The sequence below is a fragment of the Macaca fascicularis genome, chromosome 12 (assembly GCF_037993035.2).
Source record: "Macaca fascicularis isolate 582-1 chromosome 12, T2T-MFA8v1.1".
Lineage (NCBI taxonomy): Eukaryota > Metazoa > Chordata > Mammalia > Primates > Cercopithecidae > Macaca > Macaca fascicularis.
This window is the reverse complement of record NC_088386.1, coordinates 63,507,403-63,534,394: the sequence shown is the minus strand read 5'-3', so window position 1 is coordinate 63,534,394 and position 26,992 is coordinate 63,507,403. Positions and strand designations below refer to the sequence as shown.

Here is a 26,992-nt window from a genome sequence, read left to right as displayed (position 1 = left end):
TCTGCCTAATTCCGCAAAACTATACTTGTATTTATGGGAATGTTTAAGACCTTTATTGTCAGAAAGTAGCCCTAAAAAGACTTCACCAAATATGCACATGAAAAGATAGAGAAATGCAGAGTAAAATTATTACAGGATACCACGACAGAGTTATTAGAATGGCTAAAATTAAAGACTGACCATACTAAGTGTTAGCAAGTGTGTAAGTTCTAATGTCTAGAACTCTCATACACTGCTGGTGGGAATGTAAAAATGGTACAATCACTCTGGAAAATATTTTGGTAGTTTCTTACAAAATTAAAAATACTTCTCTCATGTGATCCAGCCATTTTACTCCTAGGTATCTACCTACCCAAGCAAAAAGAAAATGTGTATCTATACAAAGATTTGTACATGATTGTTAATAACAGCTGTGTTTGTAACAGCAGAACTCACAAATACCCAGATACTCATCAAGAGGTGAATATGTAAACAAACTGGTATAGCATACAGTGGAATACTACTTAGCAATAAAAAGGAATGAATTATTGATCATGTTCCATCATGGATCATGATCATATTTTTTATTGATCAATAAAAAATAATCATGATCAATAATTCATTCCTTTTTATTGCTAAGTAAAATAATTATGTGAGAGAAGCTAGATAAAATGAGTAGGTACTAGATGATTCTGCTTGTGTAACATTTAGAAAACGTAAACTAATCTATAGTGACAGAAAACAGATCAGTAGTTTCCTGGAGACGGCAGAGGATCAGGAAGAGGAAGGTGGGAGGAATTACAAAGGGACACAGGAAAACTGATGGATATATTCATTATCTTGATTGTGGTGATGGTTTCATGAGTGTGTACACATGTTCATACTCACACTGGAAAAACATGCAGCTCGAGATAGGTTAGTTATACTTCAGTTAAGGCTATTAAGCAAACAGACAAAAAGCCTCACCCCTAAGCTGCTTACATTAGTATAAGAAAAGATGTTAGGAAGTATTTAGGAAAGTAATTGTTAAAGATTTCAAAGGACATGGCCCCACTGATAATCTAGTAAATGCCCTGAAACCACTTTTGCGGAAATTATGACCGTGGAAGAGATCAGACCTGACTCCATCTTGCTTCTAACCTTTAAGCTGTCCTTGTTCATTCCTGGGAGTAGGCCATTAACCTTGGGAGGGAGTTTAGTTTATAGTTGAACTCTGAAAATTTTGTTTAAGAGTTAAAGCCCTCTCCCCTGCACCTCCCAAAAAACCACCTCTTGCCTAGGAAACAGTCTGCCTTTATAGGATTAACATATTAGCTACAAGATTAGAAATTAACGGTTTAGGGGCCCTGCAGCCTCTGGCTGCCAAGAGTCTGAACCACCCCTAATTCCTCCTGGGAATAACATCACTATTGTAAAACCTAAGATCAGCACTTGAGAGATTTTGCAGCCCCTGCACTCAGTGCAGCAGCTGGCACCACCCAGACAAGTAATCTGGCTCAATGAGTTCTGTGATCCCACCCAGGGACAGAAGACAGCAACCTCACTTCAACCCCCAGTGATTCCATCTCTAAACCAACCAGTCAGCACTCCTCACTTCCCAAGCCCCTTCCTCAGAATTCTCCTTGAAAACCCCAACCCGAAATGCTTGTAGGAGACTGGTTTCAGTAACAATAAAACTCCAGTCTCCCACACAGCCAACTCTGTGAATTACTTTTTCTCTATTGCAATTCCCCTGGTCTTGATAAATTGGCTCTGTCTGGGCAGTGGCCAAGGTGAACCCACTGGGCAGTTACAGCCACACACCCTCTACCCAGAAATGTGCACACAAAGTTTTGCCTACAATTCAGAGGGTTCCAAGACTGAAAACCCCTGGTTAAGACACCTATAGAATTCTTAATCGTTTTCAAAGAAACAAAGTACTTTTCAACAGCTGTGGCTGCCAGTCAACAGTTCCCCCCACCCCACTTTTTTCTTTCCAAAGCAAGTAAATTAATTCTTACCTTCAACTCAGATGAATTTTGAGTATTCTTGGTAAACATGACTTTACTTCAAGTTTAGCCATTTTTCATACAGTATTTTTATTTCTACTTTCTTCATCCTTATCCTGAAGAGGAATTAAACTATAAGCTTACCAGTACATCACCTCTGTAAGCTACATGAGGATACATTTTTATTGATTACACCTTTTCATTGCTTTCAAAATGAGCAATAATAATATAATGATTATTGGACACTTCCCATAACATAATGATTATTGGACACTTCCCATTACCACGCTGTCAGCTAGTTCATAAAACTGTACCTTAAACACATTAAAGGAAATTCAGGATCACAATACCAATTTTATGGTAATGTTTTAAAGAACAGATTCAGTATCAGCCAGTTTTGTTTTGCCAAACTGAATCAGACATTTGCACTATGACCGAATAATACTAATAAACTGGAACTTACCTGAACTGTAAGGAGAATGGCAGGTGTATTTCTATGTTTTCTTTATTTCTCATATATCCTTTCTATATGTAAATAATACTAATACTCAAGTCTGTTTGACATTTTAGTCTTAAAGTCTGCATATCCATAGTACCTGTAACATTCCTAGAATTGTAACCACCCCAATGGGTTCTTCCTGCCCACTGCACAAATAAAGACCACGGCATTGCAGTAAAAAAAAAAAATAATAAAAATCGTTTAATTGATATGAGGCTGGCCATGCCACGTGGGAGGAATTGTTCCTCAAACCAGTCTCTCTGAAGGCTTGTAGGCTAGGGGGTTTTTCGAAAGCCATTTGGAGGAAGGGATGTAGGTGGGTAGAAATGGGTGCTTGCTACTGATTGGTTGGGGCAGAGATAAAATCATAGGGGGATCAAAGCTGTCCTCGTGAGCTCACTTGCTTCTGAGTGGGGCCATAGGAGCAGAGTTTGGCGGGTCCAGGTGGCGTCATGGACGTCAGACATGCAAAAAACCTGAAAATCTCGAAAGGCCAATCTACAGTAGTGATGTTATCTACAGGCATGGCTGGCAATCATTTATTTCTGCACCTTACCAGAATTCAGGCTCTTCTCCTCCCCCTAGCCTGGTGGTCTCTCATTAGCTTTACAAAGGTGGTTGAGCTTCTGGGAAGGCCTGTTACCATTTAAACTATTAACATAACCTAACTATCTTCCAAAGTTAGCTGGCCTAAGCCCAGAAAAGATTAAGGCAGCTTGAAAGCTAAAGGCAAGAGGAGAGATTGACTAGATTAGATCTCCCTCTTAATAATTTTTGGAAAGGCAGTTTTATAATTTTTTCTAACCACTTTTTTTTCTCACTATCCAGAATTCTAGTAAGTGAAATCCCAGGAAAAACTGCATGTAGTATACTCACTACTTTTAATTATTATTTGCACTTTCATAAATTTGATCATGAGAAATACCTTCTAAGGTGACTATACTGTGTCCTTCCCTATATGCAGAGTCTTTAGGGTTTCTGAGGAAAAAGATTGAGAGGCATAGATTTGTATGCAGGTAGGTTTTTGAGGAGTGCTTTCAAGATCAGCATCTGTGAGGGAATAAAGGAAGTAGAATTTGGCAGATAGAGTAATTGTGTTTGAACTGCAGCAAATGCCTCCTTCAGCAAAGGGAGGAATGAAGCTGAGATGACCCTTAGCGTTGTCCTGCCTTGAGACCTTTTTACTGTTGGACTTTTTACTATTTTTACTATTGTCCTGCCTTGGGGTCTTTTTACTATCATGACCAGTCATTCATGAATGCAGGCTGCCTTTGAAGAGAGGGCATGACCTTGGCTGAGACAGCTTTCTGTGGCCATGGAGAATTCCCAAAGAAGAGCTAAACTGGATGGTTACCAGCCACCAATAATGCCAGCAGATGGCAGAATAGTTGCCTCATTCCTGAAGAGAAGATCTGGGCAGCACACCACAGTATCCACTACAGTCCACCTTTTGCACTACTTGAATCCACCTGGGAATGGTTCTTCTGGATTGGTTGATCTCTTTTCCTAGGGGGAAGTTGTAAGAGGAAGGTTAGTAGTGTGAGTTACAGTCCTTACACCTGGTCTTGAGGCCTCTCTGATACTCCTTATCCCCATCATCTACATTCTATTGTAGATTTCCTCTGCTAGTCTCAGTGGTTTATGTGGTTGGGGTGGCCTAGACTGTCATCTCTGAAAAAAACTGAATGAAAATGGTCAGCCTTTGAAATCATGTTTGCCTAGGATATGATACCAAATACTCAATTGAGGTGAACCAAGAGTAATTTATTTGCATTTTATCTTTTCCATGATGAGTCATGAAATGCACAACTTTTAATAACAAAAGCTTTAAAGACTCAGGAAGGACAAGGTGGCCATGATGGTTCTCCATGAGTAACATTAGACATTCTAACTTTTGAATACTAGTTGTTTCTCCAAATTAGGTGAATAGTACTGATAACTAATGGGTTATCATAGGTAATTTGACTTAGATCATGGAGTTCCTTCAAATTTTATATCTAAACAATTTCAATATCAGCTGATTTACTATGAAAATAAATTTTTGTTCTACTTGAGTTAGCAGTTTTATAACCCAGTCTTTTCATTAAAATTCCAGGAATCCTTACCCAGTTTGAATGATGTGATTGTAAAGTTATTAGAAACCTGTATTCAAGAGTGCTTTTAGGGTCCTTTCCATTCTTTCGTGAACCTCCTAAGAGACACTATACTCTAGCATTTTGCATGCTTGTGAAGTTTTCAGAAACTGCATCAGCATTAAGCACTTAACCATGGAAATGACTTTAAACAGTTATAGTTAAAAATACAATTGACAAAGAAATGTAGTTATTTCTGTGGTCTACAATAACAACATAATAACCATAATTATGATTGATAGCATATACTCAGACATATTAGAATTTTAGAAAGCCCATACAGTTTTGGAACATATATTAATATCATTCACTAAAATATAAGCTGAAGAAGATTAAACTTTTTTATTATTTTTGACAATGCTTCCTGTGTAGCTAAACATGTTAAATAATTGCTCGCCTTTCTTTTAGATGCTTTGGGGGCCCTCTGTAGCATCTCAAAGTTAGAGGTCAGAAAAGACCATTTTGAAGCTGAAATTTGATTTTGGAAAGGTTATCAAATATATTAAAGTTTTAAAACACTTGGTATTATGAAATAGAATTCCAGGTTACCATAAGTCATTCATTTTGCCAAAATGATGACTTAAAAAAAATTTAAAGGCAAAACCTTTACTTGTTGATAGAGGGAAGACTTAGCTTTTCAAACAGTCTGTCTCTTGTCTTTGCCTTCTTTTTTTTTCCAGTAGTTTATTCAAAAGGCAAACAAAAATCTTTTATTATCTTTTAATATTACATGAAAATTTGTTTAAGAGAGAAAGTCAGATTTCACCCTTGCATTAGTGTACTATTAATGTCTACCCCAATTTTTAATAAAACCTTATGGACAAACCTTCCCAATCTTAATCAGTGTAACCGTAAGGTGAGTTTCTCATAAACCTTTTATAACCCTTTACAAATTTTTGTTAAAGAGCAGATTAGTGCTTTAAGAAAATCCTGTTTGTGCTTTTATCTCAATGTTCAATTTACAGAAAATACACCTTTACATTTAGTCAATATATTCACACACAGAATTTTTTTACATGATTAATTTTTACAGACTTTCCACAACTGTTCAAACCTTGAACTTATTCTTACTAAATTTAAAACAATCCTTTAACCCTCTAAATTAGGCAAAATTTACATTCCTATGCCATCTTACAGTCTTTTACCAAAAACGAATTTCATTCTCCTCACACACCTTGCGTGTAAAACTGTTTTTTTCAGTAGTCTCAATCACGTGTTATAATGGTAACTCAGCAACTTTTGATGTATCAATTTTCTTTCACAAATCTTTTCACGACTTACACAAACCATGTTTTGGACATTTTGACTTGTCCTGAACATCCCTCTTTTTAAACAGCCAGTTATTTTACTTTAGGACAAGAATTTACAAGATCCTTTCTTGTGTAAAATCCATTTTCTTTATAACCTTCTTTGCATAGCTAGGGGGCGTGGCTAATTCCGCATGTCCCCAGGCCTTATCTAGAATCTAATGCTCCAAAATAGGAAAACTGAACAATTTCAAAAGCGTAAGAAGCAGTTTATGACCTTAAAGCGTTTAGCAAACCTAGTATCTGACCTGCCTAATTTAGTCCAAATGTCTTTATTTTACCAATAATCTTTAAAGCCATTTTTATTTCCCAAAGATTACTAAAGTTACATGAACTAAGACATTACAGTTTTTACTTTTCTGACAAAATATTTAAGCACTTATGTTTCTTAAAGCCAATTAATTAGAGCTCTTTTATATAAACATTACACACACAACACATATATAACTACACAGATAAATGTTTTATTTGCCAGTTTTAAATTTTTTTAATTGGATTACTGGCTTTAGGGTAGAGTCCTTGGAAGAACAGGGCTAGGAAAGTGTGCAGTTTCTAGGCCCTAATAACCTGGCACAGCTGGAAGGCAAAACAGCTGCCCAAAAATTAACGATCCTATTTTTACACCAGATCCTGGATCCCAAAAAGACCAGACCCTTAGATTTTTAGGGAGATTTATCCATATCTAATTGCTGGAGTTCCATGAAGAAAACAGATTTTTTTCAAATAGGGTCTCTGACACCTCCTGTTTTTCCCAAGGAGTCCCAGGCTGTTAGAGCTTGAATATCTACTTTTTATTAAGCTAACTTTGAACTATAGCACTTTTTTACAAAAAGTCCTTTTAAATCTTGTATTACCCAACCCTGGCTAGCCAAATGGCCAATGTGTTCAGAAAAAGGAAAATTTAAGATGGTTCATGGAGGGGAAGAGAATAAACAAATGGTAAAGCCCACCCAGTTATCATACCAGAAAGTACTCATTCCCAAGCCAGGAATTGAACCCTGCACCCAGGCCACCATTGTGAAAAGAGAATGCAAAGCCACATGGTTACAAGGTCAAGCTCCCAAGGACCTAACTGACCAGTTTGCTCGGCCGTCTTCAACAGCAGGCTTGTGGGGTCCTAGGCACACATTTTATCCTAAGATACCCCTCTTTATGGCAGAACAAGGCAGAAAGACACACAGAACACACCAGATTTACTATAGCTCAAGGTCAACCTCAGAATTTTTTTTTTTGGTAGTAAGTAAAACTTTGCAGAGAGATAAACGGTGACTTTTACCACTCATTTAACCAGTTTGCACAGAGAGAGGCCAGAGTCTGACTGGTAAGAAATTCTTACCCTTTTGCCAACATGCCAGGTTCTGGGTTCCCCTTCCCTGAGCAGCCCTAGTGACCTTGCTTGCCACAATGTAGCCCTGGGGCTAAGCCACATCATAAAGGAAAATCGTCTTTTTTTGTTTGTTTGTTTCCACAGGCAAAAGCCTCTCAGTTTTGCAAGTTGCTGCCCAAGGGGTTGCATGGGGTAACCCAATTAACATTTTTTGTTCTGGCCACAGTGAAATACGTGAGACAAAACACAGACATCAGCCACTCAACATTGAACTGACAAGGCTCAAACTTGCCCCTGATGGGGCCCTGTCATCTTTAATCCATTTTTAACCGAGAGAGACTTTACTGAGGGGAGGGCCTCTAACCCAATCCTATCCTTTACTCAGGTAAAATGTACCCCATTACTTATCCAAAGGCAGCCGATTGGTGCTGTAGTCTTTTTCCTTTGTATTGGGATAGTAACTAAGCTGAAAGATTAGCAGATTTAACTTTTCATTTTTAAATGCACTTCCATGCATTGTTTATTCGGAACATTCCACAGTAAGTTAACTTTAGTAAGAGCCATTTCTGTAAGACTCCACTGCTTTCTGTGCCTAATGTGTAAGCGTGAAGGAAGTCAGTTTTTCAGAAATTAAGAATCTCATTTTTACCTAAAATACTGACTTTCTTCTAGGGTTCCCTTGATAAACTAAACCAATAGTTTTTTTCCTACCTACGTGCACAAGAAAAATGAAACAATGGGGTAGAACACAAAAATGCCCACAAATTTTTAAGAAACAAATTGTACACCCCTACAATATTATCATTTGCTACCAGTTTTCTTTCTGACCTAGTCTGATGTAAGAGGCCTCTAACTGGATCCAGGCCAGTTAGTTACCAGATTAAATCCATTCCTAGACCCAGTCCAGTTTCTGTCATGACTTCCAAACCCAGTTTGGATCAGAAATTTGCTCAAATTTGCTCAAAGAAACTCAGAGAGCTCAAAACACAAATCCAAAACACTGGAGCTCCAAAATCTAAGAGAGAACTTACCCACAATCTCCAGCTGCTCCGAAAGATCAATGGATACAAGTGGGTCCTGCAGTTACCTTGCATGTTCACTCAGTGCTCCTGGAGTCATTAGAAGCTCTTCTTCGGATCCCACTTCTGACACCATCTGTTAAAAACTTCAGCCAAATTAAATTTAAAGGAGTTTAATTGAGCAATGAATGATTCACAAATTGGGCAGCCCCTAGAATCATAGCAGATTCGGACTCCAGGGGTGCCTTATGGTCAGACAAATTTATGGACAAAAAACGTAAAGTAACATACAGAAATCAGAAGTGAGGTACAGAAACAACTGGATTGGCTACAGCTTGGCATTAGCCTTATTTGAACACAGTTTGAACACCCAGCAGTGTATGACTCGTTGAAGTATGGCTGCTGAGATTGGCCAGGACTCAGGGATTGTTACAGGCTCATACTCCTAAGTGAGGTTTTCAATCTTGTCTACTTAGTAAGTTAGGTTGCAGTTCATCCACAAGGACTCAAATATAGAAGTACAGAGTCTTTCTCAGGCCATATTTACTTTTCCGTAACAGGGCAAATGAATCGGATTATTGCTTAGGAGACAAATATTTGTAGAAACTTTCCAAAACAGGAATAATTCTTCTTTCAGAGAGTCTCAATGTGGGATTCTTAGTGTCTTAGAATCCTCTAAATTGTATACGTACTTTTGTGAGCTTGTGTCTGGGGAGAAGGCCTTGAGGATATTTACCAAATACAGTGTACTAGACATTGTACTGGGCACTGATGTCACAAAGATTCATTTTTCCATTTATTCATGTATTCAATACAGATTGATATCCGTCTGTGTCAGGCACTGGGAACATAGTAGTGAACAAAACAGTTCCTGTATTCATTGGAGCTCATTTTCTGGGTATGTGGAGTAGGTAAAGGGCCACATCCAAAAATAATGCATAAATATATAGCATATTAGGAGGTGGTAAGTGCTGTGAGAAAGAAAAATTCTGGGTAAAGAGAGAGTGAGGGGGTGGTGGGGTGTGTTAATAGGGTAGCCACGGACATTTGAGGAGAAACTGAAAGGAAGGGAGGGAGGCAGTCATGGAGTTGTGGAGGAGGAACATTTCCGGGCGAGGGAATGGCAGGTGCAGAGGTTCTGGGCCAGCCCCTGCCCTAAATGCTCCAGGGTCAGCATGGAAGCTCTGTGGCTGGAGCAGGAGCAGGGAGGGAGAGAGTGGTGAGGGATAAGAGGAGAGATGGAGCAGGAGGCCTTATCAGGTGGGTTTGGTAGACCATTGTAGAGACCATGGCGTTACTCAGAGCTGGAAGGCCAACAGAGGGTTTTGAATAGAAAAGTAACATGGTTTGTCTACATGTTAGAAGCCTCCCCTGCCCTCTGGTTGAAGCCTAGGCCATGGAGGGACCGGGGTGGAAGCAGTGAGACCACAGGCTACTGGACGAGTCTAGTGGCAAGTTGGTGGTAGTCTCACTTGGGGAGCAGCAATGGAGGTGGTAAGAAGTCATCGGTTTCTGCATATGTGGATATATTTCAAAGATGAATGTTTTACAAAGATGAATACAATTTTTTCTGGGTTTTCAGAGTTTGAATCTAGCGAGGAAATCAGATCTGTGACAGATTATTTCAGTACATGATGATAAGAGCAGGGATAGAGAGCTGGAGGATAATGGAGTTATAGAGCCTTTCCTGGGAAGATTCAGGGTAGGAAATGGCAAAAGATAAGCTGGAGTGGTTAGCCAAGGCCAGACCATGGAGGCTCTCATTGGCCATGTTAAAAATTTGGACTTTATCCCGAAGTTGATGGAAACAGTTAAACAGCATTGCTCAAGGAGGTAACACACTCCAGTTCTCAATCTAGGTTCTCCAGTAACTCTGGTGAGTATGAGAAAGAGGGCTCTCAGCAGGTAAGACAGAAGGCAAGGAAACCAGATAAGATATTGCCATTGTCCAGAGCAGAGAGGAATAATTTATTAACCGCTTGCTATACATCAAGCATTATTCTAAGCACTTTACGTGTGTTAATTAATCCTCAAAACAAACCCTATCAGGTAGGCACCATTAATATCTTCATTTCAACAATGACCAATGCATGGCCTTGAGCACAAAGAGGAGGCTAAGTGAACTTCATTCAGGAAGGTCACACAGCTGTGAGCAGGAGGAGGATTTGAACCCCGGCACCCTGGCTCAGGAATTCAGGTTCTTATACACTGTGCTACAGTGCATCCCACGAAGATGAGAGCCTGGAGGTTTAGGGAAAATAATGGGGTGAATCTTTTATTTTGTCCCAAACTGAGTTAGTAAGTTTTCTGTATGTGTGGTTATATTTCAAAGAAATCTAATTAAAATAAAATGTTAATTTTATATTACTGTTCTAGCAGTATCCATAAGAAACCTACCCTCATACCATCTCCTTTTCTCCTTACTTAGAGCTTGGATTGTCTCTTTCTTTGCAATCTCATGCTGCCTTTCTGCATCAATCTATTCAGGGTGTCTCTTTGGATAAAACAATATTTTGAAGTCATCACCTTGTCAGGTAACCCAAGACCATGCTTTTGTCTAATGTTAGAAATTTTTTACTGTTGGAAGTAGTACATTAGACTCCGTGTTCATTGGTTGTCTTTTCCCCATAGCTTGTGTTTGGAAACAGCTAAAATTAAGTGAATTAACTCACTGTCACCAGAACATGGGGTTGGTGTGAAATAAGCTGGTACCTCAGGAAAAAGTGTATCTTTTGACTAATTACTCAGAATATAGATGTAGACTGTAAATGTCATATATAACTTATTTTTCCAACTGTCAAAATGTGAATAATTTCTCAAATAACTTAAAACGGAACTAGTATTTAACCCAGCAATCCCATGACTTGGTGTGTATCCAAAAGAAAATAAATTGTTCTACCAAAAAGACACACACATGCGTATGTGCATCACAGCACTATTCACAATAGCAAAGACATCAGATCAACCCAGGTGCCTATCAGCAGTGGATTGGGTAAAGAAAATGTGGTACATATACAGCACAGAATACCACACAGCCGTGAAACAGAACGAAATCTTAACATTTGCAGCGACATGGATGCAGCTGGAGACCACTATCCTAAGTGAATTAACACAGGGACAGAAAACCAAATCCCTCATGTTCTCACTTGTGAGAGCTAAACATTGAGTACACATGGATACAAAGAAGGGAACAGACACCAGGGCCTACTTGAGGGGGAAGGAGAGAGGGAGGCAAGGGTTGAAAAAGTACTGGGTACTATGCTCAGTACTTGGGTAACAGGATCAGTCATACCCCAAACCTCAGCATCACACAATACACCTAGGTAATAAGCCCGCACATGAACCCCTGAAGCTGAAACAAAAGTTGAAATTACATTTAAAAAATGTGGAGAATTTGAATAGTGCAAGGAATGTATACAGAAAACAGTGTCTGGAGAATGCCTGACTTAGTTTGCCAAAAAAGTGTCGGCTCTGCTGCCTTGCCTCCAGTGGATTACCCCCAGGATGATCTTATTTCCTTCTCTGTTTAGATTCAGGGAGGTACCGAGCATCAGCGTCTTTTCCATGTGGCTGTTAATGATACCATTACAGTTTCATAAACAACAATACTTGTCATACCTTAGGCCAAATGTTCTCCAAAAACAAAAAAGTAACTAGAAACTTCCAGCCCTGACAGGTATTCAAGCCTAAAGTGTGATACAGAGAAACGAAAAAATAGAAAAAAAATTCATTGTTCCCACAAAGATACCCTGTAGTGACAGGTGGGTGGGAGGAGTGTTGGTAAAGCCATAGTGACAGGGCTTGAGGGCCACAGTCCTTGAGGGCCTCAGTGCATATTGTTGGTGTCCCTGTTTGCCCAAATAACAGAGAAAGAGTGTGGGCTGGGAAGGGAGGGACTAGTTCAAAGAAGATAGCACAGTGTCTGCGGCAGAAACCAAAGGGCATGAGTTTTATTTGGGAAAACCAAGAGGGATTTGAAATGAGTCAGTGGCTACTGAGCAAGCAGGGTTCAGACACCCCATATTTTCTAGAAACTCGAGTGTCTTACAACACAAAGGTCGGTGTTCTCAGCACAGGCTCAGGCAGCTCTAAAGCAACAGCCAGCCCTACCCAGCCCTTCCTTCTCAGCTCACGTTCCAGGTAAGGAGTATTTTTATTTTCAAAATCCAGGTGCACAGTCAGGAGATGGGAGGAAACAGTGACACCCATCTTTTTAATGAGCGTTGCTACTGGAAAAAAAATTAGCATCACCCTGAATTTTATGTGATGTCAGTTAAATGAAGGTGTTTTATAGCACTTTACAACAAATTAGAATCAACCAAATTGAAAATAAGCCTAGCAGCTGGGATAAGTAATCAGGTAAGTGGCCAGTTTTGCTATTTTTGCTTTGAGCTGAAGACAGAATTTGAATTTTTAATGTCCCAAAGGTGTGAGACTCACAATTGGGGAGCGTGGTTTCTGGGATGATTGTTTAAGATGCAGGCAGCTCCATCTTGCCCTTCAGTCTCCAACTTGCTTGACACATTCCCTGGAAATTGGCCCTCGTATATATACGTGTACACTGGAGAGAGGGTTGTGAATTAATGTAGGCTGGACCTCTGCTTTTGACTGAACATTAGAGAGCGGACTGGAAACAGATGACCCAGAACAGGGCAGTAAATCATCCACATTAACCGAGAAACTCTAATGAAAGGACTGAAATTTATGCGAAGAATTTATGGCCACTCATGAAATCAGCCCAAATCAGAGGAACTATTAGAACACTTTTATGTTTTAAGAAAATGGGTACTGTGTTCATTTGCTGTGATTTGCATATAGTCAGAATGCCCTGACATGATAAATACTGGCTTTGGTGGACAGGATTTTACGGCAGAGCTTTGCACTCCATGAGCCAATGTTTCTTGCATAAATGCCTTGATGATTTTAGTGTCTAAAATATGTTCAGAAAACGGTTGAAAGGCCACAGGAAGCTTTGCCATGATAACTATTCTGGAATTGGTGCCCTGGGGTATACCTGATATGTGTGTGCTTGCGTTTCTGGGCAAAAGAAAGAGGAGAGAGGAGGTGGATGGGAGGAGTGTTGGTAAAAATGAAACTGCAAATCACTCAGAATGGAAGTATTAAAAGGGCAACAAATGAAGATAAAATGATGCTTGCAATTATGGTTTATACAGAGAAATAGGCCATATTGAGTACATAATTTTTCTTTTTTCTCCTCTGCAGCTGATGGATTAAATGAAATAAACTAATCTGCAGAAAATCCATGTATCTAGGTTGTTGTCAGTCGACCTTAGAGAAAATTAAAATTTGCACAGATTTCTTACTACTTTCTACTTATAAATTTTCTACTTGAAACCCTTTTCTCAAAATACTTATATGTTTACTATTTTATCTTAAATTTTTTTATCTTAAAAAATTCAGATAACTTTTCAATATCTAACTCCTGAAGCAGCAGATAATTTTACTCATAAAAAAAATAAAAACGACAAACAGGATATTCTCCCATAATTTCTTCAGCAGTAACTTCTCCTTCCCTAAGCAGTAGCCCTTATTTGACTTTCAGGACTTTATACTTCAGGTGTGGATATGGAAAAAGTAAGTTTTAAGTTTCCATCTACATTACCTTTTGATAATTCTGTTCATTAGCAGTACCCTGAGCCAGTGGAGTAAGCAGGAAAAGCTGACTTCTCTACTGGGGTATCAGATAGATCATTACATCGTGGAGAACAAGGACAGATCTCCAGTGAATCCAGCTAATACTGAAAACATATCTACAGCACTGAGCTCCAACCGGACAGCCTCTAGTCTAGTGCTTGACCCTGTTCAGCGAACGTGGCTATTATTCAAGGTGGCACTTCCCTGGTTTGACAGATCATTGTGCTCTGAAAGCCTTAAAACATGCGCTTGAGTTGTAGAGGTTATCCACGGTATTTTGTTGCCTTGATAAAAATGGGTTCAGAGAATTGAGTGAATTTATAGGGCAGGGGTTCAAATGTGCTGACCTTCTATTTCCAGAGAAAGGTTTGTTTTTTTTTTGTTTTTTGTTTTTTGTTTTTTCTCCCCACTACCTCTCCTCTTTGTTTTGTACTGCCCTCTCCTGGCTAATACATTTCTTAGTAATGAATATTTAGAGAAGCCAAGTGGCAGAAACACTGGGGGTTGCTATCATTTCTACTTTCCATTAGAAAGTAATTTCAGATTTTATTATATGAAATGCGGAGTTGACATATAGTGATTAATTCAGATGTGCATAGATACAAGATTGCTGAAATAATATCAGTTGTTGTAGAAAATATCTGTAAGAGTAATTTGGTCATTTATATGGACTTTGCAATGTTTATGAAAGAAATGATTTTGCAATTTATTGCATCATTAGTCAAATTTTCTGAGTCACTGATGTGAAAATCCAGTGTTACTAGAAATAATTTGAACACTTTCTCTCTCTGTTTGTGTTTTACAGTGGCTGCTAATTTACAGAAGATTGTAGATGATCCCAAAGCTTTAAAAACATTGACATTTAAGTTGGTAAGTGGAAAGTTATGGAAAGAAGGAGGTAATATTTTGCCATGCTGTGCCAGCAGGGAATAATAATCTAGTTTAATAACCTACTCTGTAATTTTGCTGCTGTTGTTTTCTTTTAGAATCAATTTTTGCATTTGGAAACATTTGACTCTGCAACATTAGGGAACATTTTCTGACTGTAACTGGAAATTTCCTCTTCTATGAGCGTAGCTTTTTCTTTTATCATCACACCTTTGACTAAGAGTGGCCATGTGAGAAGCCTAGATCATTTTGCTTACAGTTTGTATCGCAACTTGACCATTAAGACAAAATTACACTGAATTCAAAGCAACACTCTTAATAAAGCTTTCCTAAGACAAAAGCCAAGTGGTTCTAACTTTTAAAAATAGAGGCTGATTGTTGTAGAAATGGTTTAGGTAATTGGAAGCAATTGTAGAACAACTTAAGGCTGGCGAGCAAAGACACAACATTTTACTTCCACATTTCAAATCACAGTAGCAGATCACAAATCAACAGTTATTCTGCACTAGTAGATTTTAAACTTAAGTACTAGGTGGCCACAGAGATACAGAGTACTGGACATCCTGGGTGGTCAGAAATGGAGAGAAATCCAGATAGTCCAAAGTGACCATTTTCCAAAAAGTTTCAGCAAACAGTACATTAAGGCACATTTTAAAAATCACAAGTTAATTTTATGAAAGGCTGGTCAGAATCCCAGAAGCAATTTTAGATCTAGATGGCCAACACTTTGCTGTGCACAACATACATTGATGATCTTTTTTATATTTGTGAAATTAAATGGAAAATGTGGGTGACCAAAAATGCTAAATGATTAGTTACAGTAAATGTGAGCCTAGTGCTAATTAACTTTCTGGGTCTTGCTTCCCATCTAATTTTAGATAGCTAGGCTGTGTGATAAAAGAAAAACACAAAGATTTTCACAGAAAAGATATATCTGAAGGAATTCTTTTTGCTTTGATAAGAAAGTAACATTTTATTCAGATGTAGAGTGCTAGGTTAACAAATGGGAAAATCCCTCTTCTAGTTTGGGATGACACTGTCGCCTCTTAATGTGTGTGTGTGTGTGTGTGTGTGTGTGTGTGTGTGTGTGTGTGTGTGTGTGTTTTAATATGAGAGTATATTGATAAGAAAATGGCATCCTGTGTCAGTATTTCAAGCCAATGTATGTCCCTTTATTCATTTTTTTAATACCACCTCCAGAACATTTTCCTAATTTCTTACATGCAAACAGAGATAAGAGTCTGAAACTCTCATGCAGGACTTTTCTTATTTTATTATGAAAGAGGAACAGTAACCCTGGCCCTTTCCTACTACTGAAGATTTTGTGAAAACAGCCGCTGTACAGTCTCTAGGTAAACCATAAGAATAATGTAAAACTCTCCCTCATCTCCTAATCGGCTTATATGTTTCTTAAATTCTCTCTGGATTCTGTCCTCTTCCCTGCATCTCCATTTCCTGCACCCAAGCAGGATTCTGTCATCTTCAGAAACTAATCTTCCTGCCACCAATTTGCCAGCTTTTGGCTCTGTTTACCACCCTGTGGCTGTAGCCAGAGTAATCCTCCTACAATCCCAAAATGTAGCAGACACAGTGTGTCCTCTGCCCTATTGTAAACCACATACCTGGGACATGGCTAATGAAACCTGGTCTGCCCCCACCCCTCCAGCTCTCCTGCTTTCCCATTATCTCTGGTAGCAGGCCCATTTCACATCTCAGGAACCCCAGGCTCTCTGGGGTTGATTTGCCCAGAATCACACAGTGATCACACAGATCCTGAGTCTGGAAGCTGCAGACTCACCCCTGGTCTAGCCACAAAGCCCATGCTGTCAACAGCCATTCATTCTTGGAGGCAGACCCCTGCGGCCTTAGGGTTGTACAGTTTTCTGTCATTTTGTAGATTCCTCCTTTTGGATGACCGGGTACATTTACATTGGCTGGGACTGAATCTACATTGGCTGAGACTGAATCTCCTTTGTACCTTCAGCAGATTGAGTAATAGTGGCCTGTCAGGCACAGGAGAGTTTTAGAAACAATTCCATATATGTTTTCCTTCCCATTACAGCTTGAAAATGTAGTAGTGTGGTATTCACAGTAAATGGAAATTGATAGTTTATTCTCGCCAAAGATAAAGATGTTAAAGAAAACCAAACTCACGAGGGACCTTATTTCTGTCACTTAACTTTCTGTCCAGCCCTTGTTAAGCCCCAGGAGGGTTTCTTTGTAGCTATCAGCTGCCAGCCGGTTTGAGATCGACTTGACAGAGCTAATTTGAACTGGTTTTTGGCCTGATCTTGCGTAGGACGCTAACATCTCGATAAACTGCAGAGATTCAAATGCATTTACCCTCATTCATCAACTTGGTTATTTTATTCAGGAATAAAAGATCAAAGCATTTTAGCAGGGTTTTTCCTCATAAGCTGCTGCTGCGCATGGTCCCTTTATCTCTCAGCTGTTTATCATTATTTTAATCTCAGTGCCTTTCATTACTTTTTAAAGGAAAATGTCAGGGGCCTGAAAATTATCTAAAGAACAGCAGTGTCATGATACTGTGGTTCTTTACCTCCCTGCACAGTGGTTTCACTCGGGAGCGCTGGGACACTTTAAACATTGAATGCCTAAGGCCGCAGGGGTCTGCCTCCAGGAATGAATGGTTGTTGAGAGCATGGGCTTTGAGTCTAGACCAGCGGTGAGTCTGCAGCTTCCACTGTGTGATCCTGGGCAAATTAACCCCAGAGAGCCTGGCGTTCCCAAGATGTGAAATGGGTCCTGTTGTAGGACCTAGTGTCTGGGTCCTACAACAGATACTCTGATTTAATTGCTCTTGGTGCAGCCTGGGCTGTGGGAATATTAAAAGGACTTCATGGTGGTTCCAGTGTTCAGCAAACCCTGAGAAGCATTCCACAGGGAGATTAATAAGTAGGATTTCCATTGTTGGTATGGCCAGGGGCTGGGAGATCAGATTCTTCTCTTCACATTTAACAAAGTGGTTTGGGCATAGAGGGCATTTCAGCTCAACTATTATGTGCTCTGAGTTTGATGTATTAGTACTGTTTTATTGTTGTAAGCCTTGAGACAGGTCTTTATTTTTAAGCCATTTTTGAATGGACGACTGGGCAGTTTTGTAAGTAGGTGAATCTTCCTGCTTTCAATGTGGAATTTTTGAAATTGCATTAGAAAAAACATGAAATAAGATACATTTAATTTGCCCTTGAAGACAGAATACAAATTTTGAGAACATGTAATTAACATCTAATTGGTACACATTAACATAAGCATTATAGGTTTTAGTTACTGAAGTTTAATAGTACTATATGTATTGCAGACAGAAATTTCATAAGCATTTTCACAGTGACTAAAGGGGCTTCTTTTTAGAGGTTCTCAGCTTCTGCATAATTGGAGGCTGCATGACTAAGGCAACATTTTGCAAAGTGCAGGTAAAGTTAAGCCTGAAATGGGGTAAAAACTCCCTAAGCGTTTTAACTTTCTCCTCCTACTGAAGGGGTAGAAAAGTGAGACAAAGATCTTCAAGGAAACTTCCAGTTCCAGAAGGTCCACGTGGCAGCTTTGTCCCTCCTACTCCCAGCCTAAAAGAGTGGCTGTCCACATGTGGCCCCGAGACTGACGGTGTCAGCTTCCCTTGGGAACTGGATTACAATGTAAATTCTAGGACCCCCATCTCAGGACTAAGGAATGAGAATCTCTTGTGGGGTGGGACACTGGAATCCGTTTTAACAAGCCCTCCAGGTGATTCTGATGCAGGCTGAAGTTTGAGAACCAGTGCTTTAAAGGAAACTTGTAGTTTCACACTGGGAAGCACTGGGATAGACCGGTGGTTCTCAGACTCTATGGTGGGGGCCACCTCAGACTCTCCTGGTGATTCCAAAGTGCACCCGCATTTGGGGTGGAGGCATTCCTTGTCAGTGACGCCAGGCAACCATAACTTCAGCTCCTCTGTGGGGTGCAGGCCACACCTGCTGTCATGGCAGGAGGGGTGAGGAGGTGGGTGTTCAGGAATCAGAATACACCCTGAGTGAAGCGTGCATGGTGTCATACACTGTCACACTAGCTCCCTGATCATGTATACATTTTCCTTTGGTAGGGGGGTCAAACTGTTACCTCTGCCTTCTTAGGGATTTTTGGCTGGGCCTGGAAGTAAACTGACATAAAACAGATTAACAGGAGAAAAGCATACATATTTATTTAATCTAAGTTTTATATGACCTGAGAAGCCTCATAAAGAAATGAAGACCCTGTTAGAATTGAGCACATATACTGAGTTGGACAAAGCAGTAAATGATGAAAGGGGCAAGGCAGTGGGGGGCTGGGATGAGGGTTCATTGTGGAGAAATGACTAGGAACACGAGGATGAGTTTAACAAGGTTTGTTTGTGTAGATGTCTGTCAGGGACTTTGGCTCCCCACCTCTGGTGATCAGAATATCTTTCTTCTTCCAGGTGCAGGGAGGAAACCTTCCACATGGGAGTTTTAACTCCTGCTTTTAGGAAAGTCAGAGGGCCCTTCCTGCATCTGTTGCTGTTGTTATAAGTGTCTTTAACTCAAAACAATGAAATAGAAGAGTGGCATATTTTGGGATAGCACGTTCTGAAGCATGGGCCTCAAACTTCTGAGTTTCCCTGAGCCCTTCTAGGTGACCCTGGATGTCAAAACTCTTTGTGACTTGCCTTTTCCACTGTGTTGATGTTGGTGTAAAGCCATGGTGGGTAAAACTGGTAATGTCAGCACACATGCAGCAACACCAGACTGCACTGATAGTCATTGTGTTCCTCAAAGCCAGGCACTGTCACTCACTGTGAAAAAGCAAAGCCACTTTCACTTGAGAATTTTCCTAACAAGGCAGGAAACATTACTGACTTCATTGAATTTCAGCTACAGGACACATCTTTTCAGTGTTCAGCGTGATGAAGTGGGAGTCACTCCTTCATTATCCGGGTGTACATTGACAGGCTCCAGGAAAAGCACTTGTGAGATTGTTTGGTTTAAGCTTACCTACATACTTTTTCTTTCTTCATGAAACATCATTTTTACTTGAAAGAATAGCTGACAAACTGTGGTTATTCAGACTCAGATATTTGGCAGACTTTTTTTCAAAATGAAGAAAGTAAGACTGACACTTAAAAAAAAAAAAAAAGAAAACTGATGGCCGGGCGCGGTTGCTCACACCTTTACGTTATCCCAGCAGTTTGGGAGGCTGAGGCAGGCGGATCACGAGGTCAGGAGATCGAGATCATCCTGGCTAACATGGTGAAACCTCATCTCTACTAAAAATTAAAAAAAAAAAAAAATTAGCTGGGCGTGGGGGCGGGCACCTGTAGTCCCAGCTGCTCGGGAGGCTGAGGTAGGAGAATCACTTGAACCCAGGAGGCGGAGGTTGCAGTAAGTTGAGATCGCAGTACTGCACTCCAGCCTGGGTGACAGAGCGAGACTCTGTCTCAAAAAATATAAATAAATAAATAAACAAATCTGACAATATTTGTTGTTGATAATAAATTCAAGCTTTCAAGCAAAAATAGGATTTTGGAAAACTTGTATTGCTACTGTAAGCTTGACAGTAATCCAGTATTTAGACTTTTCTGATGAGATTGGTGATGGGTGTTATTAATGAATATGATTTGTTGACATTGTATAATGAATTGTTCATATTGTATAATGAAACACGTCAACCATTTAGAAGATCTGCATAAGTCAGTGATGCTTAAAGTCATGCATGGGTAAAAGATCCACTCAAAGTGCAAGGTAGACCAATAGATTTTAAGGTAACAGGGTACGAAAATACTGTGGTTTCAGAGTGTACATTGCAACTTACATTAAAGAAACTGTCACTTGGCAAGTTCTAGTGCAGTAACAAATGATATCCCCAACTATTTGGAAAAGCTATCAAAATAATCTTCCCTCTTTCATACATATTTGTATGAGGCTGGATTTTTTTTTTGTGTGTGTGTGTGTACTTCCAGGTAAACAGCATAAAACAGTAGATTGAATACAGAAGTAGGTATGAGAATCCAGCTGTCTTTTATTAAGCAAGACATTAAAGAGGAAATGTAAAAGTCATGCCACTCTTTGAGTTTTCTTGCAGTGGGTAGGGGGACTATGGTTATTTTTCATAAGGATTTTATTTATGTTTGTAATCAGTTTATTATTGTTAAGTTTAATGAATTAGTAAAGGAATATTTTTTAAATTTTTTAGTTTTAAGATAGTATAATTAACCTATGTAAACCTATTTTATGTTTTTAAATATACTGTTTATATTTTTACTTTAATATCGACATAGTTTCAAATAATATGTTTAAAATACTTTTTAAATCTCTCAATTTTAATTTCTAAGACCAGTCAGTCTAACGAGTATAACCCACATAAGCAGATACTTTTTGGACTCCTCAATAATTCTTAAGAGGATCAAGAGAGCCTGAGAACCCAAAGTTTGAACATTGCTGTTTTGAAGGGTCATTGGTTCCTTTCTCTGAATTTCAGAGTCGTTTGCATGTCACCCTCATTTGTGCTTTGCAGGCTGAGAGAGCCCCGGACTCAGCAGTGAGAGCCCAGGTAGCAGAGGAAGGAGGGCTGAGCGCCTTGAAGCAAACAGCCAAAGGTCTTGGCCAGGAGACAGACATTTCAGTGTAGCTATGGGAGGCACTGAGGACCCAGGGTGGGTAGGGACTTCGTGAAGACTCCTTCTGTGATGTTCTCACCATAACCACTGGTTTATCACCTACCCTAGTAAGTTCTCATTTCCATTACTCTTCACAAGAAAGGATTTAATATTCTCATTTCTAGTCAGTTCAACCACTATTGGGTACTGTAGTTTTATTCCAGTCATTTTAACCTCCTGATATTCACATTGCCAAATTTCTGATGAAGCTTTGAGTACATTGGTGTATTTCACATTTGGCAATCTGACCTTCTTGTCACCACCAGCAGCCGTAATTTGTCTTTGGATGTTTGTCAGTTGCCTGTTAATTACACAGTTGTCTGCCATTATTCAGTGGGTTGAGTAAACGATGTTAACAAGAGCTACACATGAGAGAAGGGAAGATTTAGGAAGGTAGATAAAGAAACAGTGATAACACAAGGAGAAAATGGATAGGGAAGGTGAATATTACAGTGTCAGTGTGACACCACCAGAAATACCTCAGCCAAAATGCCCTTTATGCCTGTACTACTTTGTTGAAGGTGATAAGAAGAAGAGCATTGCAGACCTCATTGCCACTGCCAACACAAACAATGACAATTTTACTTCACTGAATATCTTATCTGTCAAATGAAACCAGAGATATCACTGGATAGGTACAAAGTAAATTCCTTTCTTTAAATACTGATTAATATTTTTATCCTTTAGGCTAGTGACTTTTTTACATAAGCATAACTACTTACATAGATAGAATGTTATTTTAAAGACAATCATTTGAAAATATTCAAGGTACAAACATTATAGTTAGCTGCTTATTTAATAGAAAATGCTAGAGTTGGTGCTGGTACATTGTGAACAGTACAGTTCACAAAACAATACAGTACGTAATCTAAATGTATACAAGCAGTGCTAAGCAGGTTAATTGTGGTGATTGGAAAGCCCACTTTTCCATGGGAAACTGATTGTTGTGACAATAATTTAGCTGGAATTAGGCTCTGAAAAGGATTGTATGATCCTTTGGTAATTAATTGCCCATTCCCGGTCATTCATCATACTTTTTTCTCCCCTCCTTGTTGTTCTTATGTAATGTCCAATTCTGATTTATGTACTGTAGGATGAGAGGCAGCTTAGAATGGTGATCTGAGGGGAGAGAGAGAGAGATAGAGAGAGAGAGAGTGTCTCTCTAAAAGCAAGGGGGAGAGGTCAGAAAGAAATGAAAATAACTTATTAATTAGGACCAGTGAGAGGTTTGAAGGGCAATGGCTTCTTTCTTTTTGAGACGGAGTCTCGCTCTGTCGCCAGGCTGGAGTGCAGTGGCGCGATCTCGGCTCACTGCAAGCTCTGCCTCCTGGATTCAAGTGATTCCCCTGCCTCAACCCTCAGGCTCCCGAGTAGCTGGCACTACAGGCGTGTGCCACCAAACCTGACTAATTTTTTATATTTTAGTAGAGACGGGGTTTCACCGTGTTGGCCAGGATGGTCTCAATCTCCTGACCTCATGATCCGCCTGCCTCGGCCTCCCAGAGTACTGGGGTTACAGGCGTGAGCCACCACGCCCAGCCAGGGCAATGGCTTCTTTCCAGTTCTTTCTGATTTTGAAGTAAGAAAAATAAAGTATTTGACACACCATAATTTTGGCCAATTTTAGGCAATTAATATGTCTGAAAATATTACAAACAAAATTCTTTTATAATTGTTATAATACCTTTCCCTGTAAAATTTATTCACTGGTATTTATATAGCAGTTCTCTCTAATGAGCCCATCCCAGTACTTGGTGATGCCTTTTTTCTGGCAAGTTTTATAGAAGAGATGAGTTTGGTAAAAACTAAATTACTCCTGAGTGACCTGTTAGATCTCTTCTGCTTATTTTCATGTTGTTTTCAGAATGATTACTAAGGTGATTTAGTTAGAAAGTATATTTAAAATAATTTTATCTAGTTGTTGAAAAATTTGTTTGTGGTTTCTTAGCAGTGGTGTTTCATTGACTGTTCCAAAACTTCCAGCCTGGGCATGGTATTTTAATGGATAACAAATCCCTTCCCACCTCTGTTCCGTACTTCATAGCATGATCTGGCCACAATGCTGACAGCACTTAGCTTCCAGGAGTCATTCAAGAGAGTGGCTGGCGTCTCTCTTCTGGAAGAAATGGGACACATGGTCCCATACCAACTGTGCCTTTGCTTAGATCTGCCGTCATAGGAACAAGACGTTAACAACCGGCGGCAGCAGCAGCAAACCAGCACTGAGGCTTTCTTTTTCCCTTTCCAGGCGTCTGGCTGTGATGGGTCGGAGATTCCTGACGAAGTGAAGCTGATTGGGTTTGCTCAGTTGAGTGTCAGCTGATGTATGTCCCTTGATGTCACCCTGATCTGTCATGTCCCACCCCCTCCACACACTCCCTTCAACCCTCCCTCTTTCTGCCCATTTCTTCCCACCCCCTCACTCCCATTTCCCAGCAAAATCAGAAGATTGTGAAGAGGCCAGCTTCAACGAAATTGGATAAAAAAATAATTTTTTAAAACTTACAACACTCCGAGTTCTGCTTTATTCTCTAGCAATCCACAGTACAAGAACAAGCAAATGCCACAGCTGCACGACTGTTGCTAATTTTTCCAAAGGCTATTTAATATTCTTAGCAATCAATTTGGATATCCCTTAAGTGAAAAGAATCTGAAATACACTCAGGTGGTCTTATTTATTGGCAACAAAAGGAATTTTCTATCCAGAAGCCTATTTCTCCTTTCATTGTCGTTATTTCTGTTATAATACTTTAATTGTACATCTGACAATACTGCCTCTTTTATGTCGTATTTAGAAATTAATATACTTATAAAATTAAGATTTATTAGCCAAACTTGAATTCTAGTTTTAAAACTGACTGTGAATTTTATTTTTCATATATTTATGCATTACACACCTTAGCTATAAGAAAAAAAGGGTTTTGAATATATGCTTCTTGCAGTTAATCTCGTTATTTAAACAAAAAGTTTTGGGTCTATCTTTGGAGTATTTGTAACTTCTAAATTTTGAAATGACTGAATTAGGAATTTGGATGCTTATTCTTTTAGTTTGTTTGCCTAAAAGCCAATTTACAATCTGACTGTCTCTTGGGAGAGGGAGGTGCCTTGCAAACTTTCACATTAAGAACGTGCCTGAGGCTGCTTTACTCTGGAATAGTCTCAGATCTAAAATTTCCTCTATATAAGGTGGCATATGTTACGTTTTGCTTCATTGGACCGTTTAGAATCCTATGTAAAATGTTGCCATTCTGTTAGATTGCTAACTATATACCCATCTCTGATTTGGCTCTCCTTAAGTGATAGGATTTGTTATTCTAAAGGTGATAAACTTGAAAATATCAGAATCTGAGTTTTACTTGAGATTTTGCCGAATACCCAGCTGGAGTGAAAATTGAAAGGGTTTTGTGCAATGACTAAAAGGTAAAACGCTGTTAAGGTTCAAGAATAAATACTTTCAACCCAAGTAGCCCTCTGCTTGACTATATATTATGGAACTAGTAAACCTTAGGATTTTGAAAATTGGAGTCTAATCTTTCAGGGAGGTGGGCTCCCAGGATGGTACCATTGCTCTTTCCTAGCTAACCCTAGATATGGCAGCTCTTTAATGTACTTTAAAAAGCAAATATATATTACTAAGGAAAAAAAGTTATTTATAATTGCCTTGTCATAATTGTTAAGGTGTTCTAGAGCCATTTGCATACAATTTAATGTAATTTCATTCCATTCTATTGTTTACACAACGATTACTCAAAGATGACTGCAAAGGTAAAAGGAAAATAAAAGTGTATTGCACAACGAGATTGTTTTGCATTGTTTCATTCCTCCTTTAGATATAATCTGCATTACTGCATTGGCATCTAGCACTTCCATAAAATGCCTAGTAAAAGTTAACTAGTGAAAGTGCCCTAGAGGCAGAGTAAGGAGGCATCATGCATCCAGTACAGAATTGGGTTGACAAGTAACTTGAATTAGCATGAGGAGAGAATGAAAGGCAAACATTTCTACTCCATGTAGACAGATGGTCTTGGAATTAAAACCCCTATAGGGCTATAGGGAACAAGAGAGAGTAATTCCTTCCAGCCACTTCGTTCATTTTAGTGCTGTTAGTCCCTGAGGCTCAGAGTGGTTGAATGACTTGTCCAAGGCCCTTTACAGGACTACTTGCAGAGGTAAACTTCCCAGGATCCTGGTTTCCTGACATTCAGAGCATGTTCTTTACACTCTTCTGTACAACTTGTGGGTGAAAAGACCCTCATCTTCTAAGAGGATAAAATGTACATGAATAACTGAAGGACTTTGCAACATGAAGACTAGTCAAAAATCAAAATTGGAGTCTAATCTTTCAAGGGGGTGGACTCCCGGGATGGTGCCGTTGCTCTTTCCTAGCTAACCCTAGATATGGTAGCTCTTTAGTGTACTTTAAAAAGTAAATATATATTACTAAATATATATTACTAAGGAAAAGTTATTTATAACTGCCTTGTCATAATTGTTATATCATTTAATATCTGTATTTAAACATGGTTACAAATATCATTTAATGTCTGTATTAAATTTCCACCCGTATTTTCGTATCCATCCTAATGGCATTTGAGGTAGTTTGCATACATTCATACAATAGGATAGAGATGTAAAAATGCATAAAGAAATTAGGATGAAGGGACAATAAGAACTGGCTTACAAGATGAATGCAAGGATAAAGTTAGTACGTAAAAATCACCACGAGGGCCTACACGTGGACTAGAGCTTCCTACCCACCATACTACCTCAATTCCCAACTATACAAAGCAATCTATGAATTCAGTATAATCCTTATCAAAATTTTAAAATTGTATTACCCACAGAAATATGAAAAATAATCCTAACATTTGTATGGAACCACAAAATACCCGAATAACCAAAGCAATCTTGAGGAAAAAGAGCAAAACTAGAAGCATCACTTCCTGATTTCAAATTACATTTTAAAGTTATAGTAATCAAAACAGCATGGTACTGGTATTAAAACAGACCAGTAGGACAGAATAGAGTCCAGAAATAAACCCACACATGTATGGCAATTTTTGACATGAGTGCCAAAAATATACAATGGGAAAAGGACAGTCTCTTCAGCAAATTTTGTTGGGGAAACTGTATATCCACTTGCAAAACAATGAAATGGGACCCTTATCTTACAACAGACACACAAATCAGCTCAAAATGGATTAAAGACGTTATAAGACATGAAACTATAAAACTTCTAGAAGAAAACAGGAAGAAATCTCCTTGACATTGGTCTTATCAATGACTTTTTTGGATGACACCAAAGGCACAGGCAACAAAAGCAAAAATAAAGCGGGATTATATGACACTAAAAAGCTTCTGCACAGCAAAAGAAATAGTAGACAAAGTGCAAAAGCAATCTATGGACTTAGGAAATATTTGTAAACCATGTATCTGATAAGGGGTTAATATCCAAAATGTGTAAAGAACTCATATAACTCAAGAGCAAACAACAACAAAACATTAAAAATAGTCAAAGGACTTGAATAGGT

The 26,992-nt window shown here is 39.1% G+C and overlaps 1 protein-coding gene across 3 annotated transcripts in view; it reads left to right on the top strand.

Annotated features, from left to right (window-relative positions):
• STK39 (serine/threonine kinase 39) overlaps positions 1-25,259 on the top strand; it is a 292,156-nt gene extending 266,897 nt beyond the window's left edge. For all 3 annotated transcript variants that reach the window (XM_045367192.2, XM_065525612.2, XM_065525613.2), the window contains exons 17-18: positions 14,712-14,776; positions 23,710-25,259. In XM_045367192.2, coding sequence (XP_045223127.2) covers positions 14,712-14,776; positions 23,710-23,784 — 140 coding nt within the window. In that variant the 3' untranslated portion in view covers positions 23,785-25,259. The remainder of the gene's footprint in view (positions 1-14,711; positions 14,777-23,709) is intronic.
• Positions 25,260-26,992: the final 1,733 nt, after the last annotated feature.